This window comes from Nannospalax galili, unplaced genomic scaffold (genome assembly GCF_000622305.1).
Source record: "Nannospalax galili isolate Female #2095 unplaced genomic scaffold, S.galili_v1.0 scaffold103, whole genome shotgun sequence".
Taxonomy (NCBI): domain Eukaryota; kingdom Metazoa; phylum Chordata; class Mammalia; order Rodentia; family Spalacidae; genus Nannospalax; species Nannospalax galili.
The window spans coordinates 2,844,902-2,854,864 of record NW_008352136.1 but is presented as its reverse complement, the minus strand read 5'-3'; the positions used below and the strand labels follow the sequence as shown (position 1 = coordinate 2,854,864).

The 9,963-nt window shown below is 46.5% G+C and overlaps 1 protein-coding gene across 1 annotated transcript in view; it reads right to left on the bottom strand.

The window, feature by feature from the left end:
- The window catches only part of Myo18b (myosin XVIIIB), a 239,358-nt gene that overhangs the window by 118,245 nt on the left and 111,150 nt on the right, over nt 1-9,963 (bottom strand). The window contains exons 26-27 of the mRNA XM_008849005.2: nt 4,814-4,933; nt 3,958-4,066 (exon numbers count right to left, since the gene is read on the bottom strand). Of these exons, the coding sequence (XP_008847227.1) occupies nt 3,958-4,066; nt 4,814-4,933 (229 nt within the window). The remainder of the gene's footprint in view (nt 1-3,957; nt 4,067-4,813; nt 4,934-9,963) is intronic.

The following is a 9,963-nucleotide window of genomic DNA, read 5'->3' as shown; positions in this document are numbered from 1 at the left end:
ACTGTATTTTAATAATGAAATGGAGATCTTTTTTAAAGGTTAAAACCTCATTTAATTTTATGTCTTACAGGGTTTATACTGAGTACAATAATTCAACTGTAAACATAAAAATTTACAGCCAATTTTGAAAGAAATGCATCTTAGCTCAGAAAATTGATATTGAATATGTCAATGCTGTTGTAATGAAATACTTCTTCTAAGTATATGGTTATTAAATAAATAATTAAAAATAATAATAGTGTTGCTCCATACATAATAAAAAAAAGTGTCAATCCACTCCTTCATCCAGCCATCTACCTATCCATCCATTCATTGATCCACCATTCATCCATGCACCATCCACTACCCATTTATTCACTTACCTATCCAACTACATATCCATCCACTCATCCACCACCCACCATCCACCATCCACCTACCATTCGGCCATCTATCCAGTACTCATACACCTATCCATCCATTTATTCACTAACTCATCAATCCATACACCTATCTATCTATCCACCATCCATTCATCCATTAACTCATTTGTCCATCTATTCATCACCAAACCATCCATTGACTCATCCACCTACCTATCCAATTCATCCACCATCCACTGATTACACATTCAGTGCAGTAAGTTTTACCAAGTACAAGGGATAATTAGATGAAAAGTCATTTCTACCAACTTTCTAGTATAATTTAATGAGGGAGAGAAACATGTTCAAAGACAGCTACAAACTATTTTTCTCATGGGAAAACTTACAAGATCCAGAAGAGGACTTGAATCCATAGGACTACAGACTTGTTTTAACATCATCATGCTCTGAGAACATACTATGATGCATATGCTAAGTGCAAAAGAGCTTCCATCAAATAGATAGATGAATAAATGGATGGTTGGATCAATGGGAAAATGAAAGAGTAAAGCTGGTGAGTGGGAATAATGGGTGGATATTAAGGTAACTGGATAAGTGGGTACACAGATAATGCATGGGTGGATTGATGAGTAAGTGGGTAGATGGATGGATCAGTGGGTGGATGGATGGATGGATAGATGGATGGATAGGTGAATGAATGGATGGGTGATATATATGAGTAGGTGAGTGGATAGATGAATGGATGAGTAGATGGGTGCATAGATAGGTAAGTGGGGAGATACATAGATGGGTGGATGGATGGGATGGATGGATGCATGCATGCATGCATGCATGGATGCATGAATGCATGGATGGATTTGTAGATGGATGAGTGGGTGGACACATGGGTAGATGAATGGATGGGTGGATTGGTGGATGGGTGGATTGGTGGATGAGTAGATTGGTAGATGGGTGCGAGGGTGTACCCACTGATGAAAGGATGGGTGGATGGGTGGGTTAGTAGATAGGTGAATGGGTAGATTGGTGTATAGGTGGGTGGGTGAATGGGTAGATGGATAGGTGAGTGGGTGGATGATCTATCTCCACTTATGACTTCCTGGCCCAGGGTGTCACTCTTAATCAGTCTGTACAGTTGCACCCTGAATTATCCATTCACCTTTTCCCTGGCTTTCTGAAATTTCCACATTTATATTACTAGTTCCTTGAGACTAGAGCTTAACTACCATTCTGCTGTAACCCTCACAGTGTCCATCCCAGTGTTGGGTGCAATCATAAAAGATTTGCCTTAAATATATTTGTCAGGCATAAGGAAAATCCTATGTTTCATAATTAATACCCCTACTTGAGCACAGAGTGGGGTGGGGTGCCTCTGCAGTGGTATAATTAAAATGTTTTATTGCTTCTTTCAACTTTCCTATATTCTAGAAGTTTCCTGTAATGAGTACATTTGACTTTCATAATTAAAAACAAAATATCTGTGGGTCGGCTTTCTGGAATGCACATCTAGAGCTGAGTGCCTGCTTCATCTTGTGAGGCATCCTTGAGTCAAGTGCATCGCCCCATCTCATCAGCTCCCCAATTCTTCCAGAAGAAACAGGCATGGGAGCCCCATCCGGATATGTTAGACTATGAAATGCTCAAACCCATCCATGCTGAGACAGCTCTGGGGAGGACAAGCCACACATGTTGCTGGCTCTTCGCCAACACGTCCCCCACTCCATGCACACCCTCTCTTGATGGTCTGTCCTATCAAAGAATCCTCAACTGCCTTGTCATCCCCTCCCTGGCCAGCTTCTACCCTAGGTAAACCAAGATGAAAACAAAACATGAGCTGGTGGGGCCAGTGAGATGGCTGTGAGTCATCAAACAAAACATGAGCTGGTGGGGCCAGTGAGTGTTTGTTGCCAATGCTGAGGACCTGAGTTCAATCCCCAGGATCCACGTGGTAGAAGGAGAGCACTGACTCCTGCAGATTGTCCTCTGACATCCACACATGCAACCATGCCCCATCTATGTACATGCATGCACACACACACACACACACACGTACACATACACTCACACACAATGAACAAATGAATGTACTAGTACTTTTTTTAATCTTCACTCTGTTGGTCTCTTCTCCACAGACTCCTGGCTTCTGTTTCTTGGAGAGACCATAGTATTTCAAGGGCATATTGAAGGCCTGAGGCCAGCATTTGACATATGGGTATTTTTCTCACGAGCCACCATTTGGCTGGAGAGAGTACATGGCACAGTGGGAAGTTGACAAAGATGTCACCATCCCATCGGACCATAAGATCCAAGTCCCCGGACAATGACATCACAAGGGCACATCAGAAACACCCAGCACTGCTGAGCCTGGCTGCTGAGTGCAGTCACTCTGGGGCCAGCCTCAACACACTCATCTGTGAACAGGGTAGATAAGAGGAAGAATTGGGACCTCATTCTTCCTCGTGATTATGACGGGGCAGCTCATAGCCACACAGTGCCCTGTACCGCATGGCCACACACTCCCCACTCATCATCCGTGAACGTCTCCACTTGAAAATTAGGAAGCAGAGGTTAAGGGAAGGCTTTGCCCAAAGTCACCCAGCCCATAGGGGAGCCAAGATTCAGACCTAGAAATGCAACAGCATGGGCTCCCTCCATGGACTGCCTTCATCAAAATGTCTATTCAAGAAAAGCACCATGCATAGACATGAATTCTTCTATGAGTCTCTGTGTGTGCTTGCTCCTGTGGGTACACATGTGTGTGAGTCTGCATGCATGTATATGTGCACGAGTGTGGAGGTCAGAGGTAAACCTCAGATGTTGATCCTCAGACACTGCTGCATGCAGCACATGAATTTTGTGAGACAATGTCTCTCACCAGCTGTATTAGTTACTTTTCTGTTACTGCGTTAAAAACACTGACCAAAGCAACTTATAGAAGAGTTTATTTAGCTCATGGTTCCAGGGGAATTACAGGCCATCATGGTGAGGAGGCATGGTGGCAGGAGGTGGCTGGAGCAGGAGCAGAAAACAGAGTACTCACATCTTCAAGCAGGCACAGGACGCAAGATCAAAACTCAAGATCTAGCAAGGCTTAAAACTCTCTAAGCCTGGCCCCAGTGATGTGCTTCCTCCAGCATAGCCATGCCTTCTAAGACCTCCCAAAGCAGTGCCACCAACTGGGGACAAAATGCCCAAATACTTGTAGCCTATAGGGGACATTTTCAATCAAACCACCACACCAGCCCAGGGCTAAACTGGACAGCCAGGCATCCCTAGAGATCTGCCTGTCTCTGCCTAGCTGGCACTGAAAGTATAAGCATACACAAGCTTTTTATGTGAGTTCTAGAGGTCAAACTCCTGTCCTCATGCTTTTTAAGACTCATTCTTCACCCATATAACACCTGTTGCACTGATCATTTATCATTGTGGATGCGCCTGGATTCCCTGCAGTGTGTGCTGTGAGCACAGAGGGCAGAGCTGAGCCCATTGACTGTGGCCAAGATAGAGCCACTGCCTGTTCAGTACACACGAGAACCAATGAAGGAAGGAAGAGCTGACTCACCCACCAGCCCAGCCCCTCAAGTCCCAGGCTGCTCACCACCTCCTGCCTGTTGCTTTTCCAAGTCTGCCTGCTGGTTCCTCTGCTGCGCCTCCTCCAGCTGCTTCTGCACGTCCCCCAGTGCCTTCTGTACTTGCTCATACTTGCTCTGGAAGAAAGGCTAAGTGTTGGTCATCATCTGGAAATGATTTGAAACACTCCCCTCCCCACACCGCCACCAGGGTTCACATTTGGGAATCTGACCCTTATATGGCAGTGAGGAAAGGCCTGACCCAGTGGGAGGACCTCCAGTCACTGGGACCCTTGGGAGGGCTTAAGCTGGATCTTATAAGACCCCTGAGTTAAAGAAGCAAGCCCAGAGCCCCCTTCTCTCTGGCTTCATGCTTGGCACAGTGATCTTCCCTCTCATCATGATGCCAGCTACTCTTAGGTCTTTATCAGAGGCTGAGTCAATGGGGCCTCCCAACCTTTGATTTTCAGTCTCCAAAACTATGAGCTAATAAATCTGTTTTCTTTATGAAGAAGCCTGTCTCTGGTGTTTTGTTTTAGTAATAAAAATGGACTAATGGACAGTCCAAACTGGCCAAGGCTAGCCATCTCACATTGACACATCCATACCCAGGGTTTGGTCGCCTATTACATACTCTTGAGGCAAGAATGGCACTTTTCCCACCCAAGGCTCCTCCAAGGTCAGGGACCTGCTGAATATGTTATGCCTCCAAAACCAAGGAGTCTCTCTCCACCCACCCACCTCCCAGGCCTTAGGAAGATCCAGCTGTCCCCAGGACCCTGGGCACAGAAGTCAGCCAGCCTGTGTATCTAGCTTGGACTGAAGGTCCCAGTAACCAGTACCCACCACTCCCAGCCACTCTGCTCAGCCCCCTTGAACCATCACCTTGAATTCCTGGACCTCACGGAGGGCCTGAAGCCGCTCAGCCCGCTCACTGTCCAGGGCTTGGCAGGCCACGTCCCCTTTGAAGCGTTCATCAGCAAGCTCTGAGGTCAAGTCAGTGATCTGGGGAAGAGAAAACACTGAGACCACCGGCTCTTCTCCCCCCGACATTCTGTACACAGCATAGGCCCATCCTAGAACAGACCCCTGGCTATCAGGACAGGTGACCCCTCAGTGCAAACAAGAAGTTAAAAGCTTGTACTTCAGGATGCAGCTGCTCTTGGCATGGGAAAACTCTCTCTGGAGCTGTACTAGCTCTGTGACTTTAAACCCAGCAGAATGCTTCTCTGATTCTCAGAGCTCTGTACTTTAAAAGGGACAGGACGGAGAGGGAATAACATGGTGTGAGGAACAAGCTCGTTAATCCCTGGACATCTTAGCATGGTGCTCAGCACATAGTAGGTACTTAGTTAATAAACAACGGCTAGAGAAACTGTGCTTAGCCACCTTCAGTAACCCATCTTTTAGGACTGAGCCTCAAGGTCCCTTAGTAGGACACAGGAATGAATGGATGGATACCCACGGTACCTGATGCCTCCCTATGGAGCTATTGTGACTCCTGAGGCTCCTCCCCCAGGAATGGCCAGCACACAAGGTCTAGCCTTTCTGCCTTCCCATCTGGTACAATTCCCTGTAACCTGCCAGTTAGTGATTACACGGATCCATTAAGTACACCTGGACAGAGAATTAACATGACAAGTAAACTGGGTGTTTCAGGAGGAATCAGTAAGGAAAGCTACAATAAGAAAAGGAAGGCTTGTTGGTTCATTGACTTTATCCTTGGCTCCATTTTAAAGACCTCAAAGCCAGAAAACAAAGGACTTCGTATTAAGGGTGTGGGCTGAAAGGGAGACACAGAAATTCACGTACAACATGCTGTGGTCCTGTGTGAGTGAGGAACAAGGGGCAGAGGAACACGGCTTAGGGACTCCCTCTCCGACACTGATTTTTTTTTTTCTTCCCTGTTTTCCAATCAACTGGCCAAATAGAAATGACAAACTGACAGGACTTTGTGATATTATTGCCCCAAGTGTTGCCTTCTGGGTTTGAGGCTATGCCTCCCAAAGGTAGAGTCCACTGGAGAAGTGTTCTGACCAAGGGAAGTAGCCACAGCCCCCTGCACTGGGGGTGGGACTGAAGTAGGATAGGGGAAGGGGCAGAAAACTGGGGTTACAGGTGTGCACTACCAGCCCAGTATATGCTACTGGGCTTTGTGACTGCTTAGCAAGCACTCTGCCAACTGACCTACATTCCCAGCCTTCTTGTTATATATTTTTAAATATAAACAATTTAAATAAAGTCAAGAGTCAGAGAATGAACAAAACAAAAAAAAAAAAAAAAAACCAGGCAGGGTGTAGGGTCCAAGAACAGCTGCCATGTGGTTTGACTCGGTCAGTCTCCTTTCCAGCCCGGGCCTTTGCCATGGAGTTGCAGGGTGCACTGAGCTAAGTGGGGTCCTTTGTCTCTGGAATTCACACTCCAACCACAGACTTGTTGCCTATGAAGATGCCAAGGCCCCTCCCTCTCCCATCAGTCCTCTGTGGTGGAGTGTCTGGCTCTTAGCCTTGACTGGTTCAGAGTCCACCTGTCCGTCTGAGCTAATCCTCCTCAGCACCATCAGCACATGCTGGGCCAGCTGTGAAGGAAGACACAGTGTCTAACATGGGAAAACTCCCAGGATGCATCACCCAATGGGCAAAAGCTACAGAACAAAATGCTTGGAGGGAATCTCAGGTCCTTTTCTTTACTTCTGAGATTTTCATATGTGTGTACAATGCAATAAGCTCATAGACCCTCCCATCATCCCCTCCAACTTCCTCCTGACACGCCTCTCTCCCAACTTCACAGGTTTTTCTTTGATAACCCACTAAACCCTCTCAGTATTGCCATGTGCCACTGCTGTGAGGCTATCCACTGGAGCACGGGAAACCTACATCCTCAAAGAATGACTCTCCCTCCCCAGTAACCAGCCATATCTCAATTTTGTTCACTCGTGCACAGGACAAAGTGTCCATGGGCTTTTCTTTCTGGAAGGATGACTTCCTAAGGGACCCTGTTGCCCTATGATACAAGTCTGTACTGTGGATTTTTTTTTAAACTGCTTTTGTGATGAGACAAAAAAAAGAAAAGAAAAAAAAAGGACTACACCTTTCACTGAAATTTCTGCAAGGCTGATTAGTTAATTAGAACCTTAATGACTGTGGGGAGGTTGGAATAGTACAGATCAGGAGTCTGATCAGTTTGTCTTGTATTATCTGCAGCCCACTCTGTGCAGCCTGTGACCAACGGGTGAAGCCTCTTGGAATGTACTGACAGACCCTACCTAGTCTCCACCAGCCAACAGCCTCGGAGTGTCATCAGAGTATCTGAGGTCAGTAGCTGAAATTCCTCAGCTTCGCTGTGACTGCCTGCTTAATGTTTCCAGCAATGTATTCGCTTGCTGATTTCTGATTGCCTTTGTCTTGTTTCTATAAAACTCCATGAAATGGTTGCCACATTGGAACATGGAATTTGAGGTGACCTGAATCTGTGTTCCCAAGCCATGGTCAATCATATTTGGTTCCAGAATAAACTTTCTTATCCCCATTGAGGTGAGAGCTGTGGTTTTACTGACACTATCTTACAGAATGAAAAGGCTGGTACAAAGACTGAGGGCGCTGCGCCGTCTATGTCCTACGTCCCCTGTTTTGCTGCTCCTCCTCCAGTCTATCCTTGTCCTACCCTGTTGACATAGAGGGGACTCAGCAGATCAAATGCAGAGAGAGAGAGAGAGAGAGAGAGAGAGAGAGAGAGAGAGAGAGAGAGAGGAGAGAGAGAGAGGTGTTTCAAAGTCTGCAGAGCAAATAAGTGACAGAGCTGAAATTTGAACTCAGATCCATCAGATGCTGCCAGCATTCAAGCTAAGGAATGAGGGGCCCCCAGGGGTTCTGGGTTGGTGATCTCTGAGAGGGAGCTTCTTTTCGTTCTTCCTTACACTGCTGTTCTTAAAGCACCATTGCAGTCCCCTGGGAAGTTCCTTACAATGCAAATCTTCCAATATACAGATCCCAACCAGAATCTCCAGGGCAGATAAGTATCCAGGACAGAGAGTCTCCAGAGTAGAGTCTTGGGGCAGAACCCAGAAAATACATTCTGCGGAGCTCCAGGGAAAACAGATTTTAAGAATCTCTACAAAGGAGGAACTTGCCCCCATCCCAACCTGGGCCTTTCTTTGCTTTGTGCAGGTCAGAGTTAGATTTGCTTGTGGACCTGAAAAAGCTGTTGTGGGACTGGGACGGTGGCCAGTACAATCCAGGACAGCCCAAGATCATACCCCTAACCACCTTCCCCCCTGAAATCAGCCTTAATCCCAAGCCCAGCACAATGCTCCCTCTGCCTTGGCCAATTAATGTGAAATTTAATTTGTGTTAATCGGCCTGAGCAAGGAGAACATAAAATTAATTTAATACATTAACTTTGAGCTCCAAGAACCCACTGTCTGGAACCCAAAGGACACTTAGTTCTTTCAACTGGGAATGATGACAGGCTTTAGAAAGACAAGCAGTTCTTGACCCACCTGTACCCACAGGAACCCCTCTCTTTCCCTCCCATGAGGCAGAATCCTTGTCTGCAGAAGTGGGGAGTGGGCCCAAGCCCAGAGCTTCAAAAACCAGTTTAAGGAGCGAAGCATCTGACTCACAAACCTAACAGGGGCTTTGCAGTTGACACAAGGGCCACTTAACAAGAAATTGCTTTGAGGATCCTCCCAGGAGCTACCACGTGCAAGATCACCAGACACACACGTGCTTTCTACTGAGGGACAGTGGCTCTGAGGACTCACTGGAGAGGAAGGAATAGGAGTGAGTGAACTGACTACATGTTTTTATAGAGCCAAAGAGAAAGCAGCTAGCCACGCCTGGTGACACAGGTCTGTTACTCCAGCTACCAAGGTTGAGGCAGGAAAGTCACAAGTTCAAGACCACCCTAAACAACATTAGCAAAACTTTGCTTCGAAATTGTAAAAAAAGTAACAAGAGGATGTAGCTTGGGGGTAGAATTACAGTGGCCTTTGCAGGTCAGGACAGCAAGGGCTAAGCAGGTTTGATAGATGTTAATTGCTGAACACAGCTGGGGCTGAGGGGCATTATGTGTACCCACTGGATGCCATGCCCACCCCAAGGATTTGAAGCAGAACCAGAGAGATTAGTAACTACAGGGACCCCTGTGCCTTCAGCTAACCCTGCGCTCTGCTCTGACATTCAAAGATTCACAGGACCTGGGATGGAGGGGGAGAGGGATGGAGAGAAGCAAGTTCCTGGATACAAGGGAACAACTTCAGTGCTCTATAGCAGAAGAGGGCAGAGGTCTTAAAGTCTTTCTGGGTGTGTATAGACACACGTATGGAGGTCAGGGGAAAACCTTCAGTATGGAGTTTGAGATACCTTGTTTGAGACAAAGTCTCTTGGCTGTTTTCTGTTGAGTACCCCAGGCTAGCTGGTCCAGGAGTTTCTAAAAATTCCCGTTTGGGCCTCCCATTCCCCAGTAGGAGCACTGGGATCGGACACCATGCCCTGCATCCACATCTTACATGGTTTCTGGGAATTTGAACTCAGGCCCGCATACTTGTGTAGCAAGTGCTTTTACCCACCAAGCGATGACCTCAGCCTTCAGTTGCACACTTCAGGACAGGCAGCAGAGAGGGTTTTTAACATCCCCAACACAAAGACACCATCAATGTCTGCAGTGACTGGTGGACCAGTTCTTCTGGTCTGATACTTACACATTACACACATATTAAAATCTCACACTCTTCCCCATCAACAAGAATAATTAAGACACATCAATTTAAAATAGAAAGGGGGGAGCTGGAGAGATGGCTCAGTGATTAAGAATACTGCCTACTTTTACAAAGGACCTGAGTTTGGTTCCCAGCACCTACATGGTGGCTCACAACCATCAGTAACTCTAGTCCCAAGTAATCCACCACCCTCTTCCAGCCTCTGTGGGCATTGCACACATGTGGTACACTTACATACATACAGGCAATATATATATAAAATACAAAATACTCATGCATATAAAATAAATATAAATAAACCCAAAATTTTTTAGAA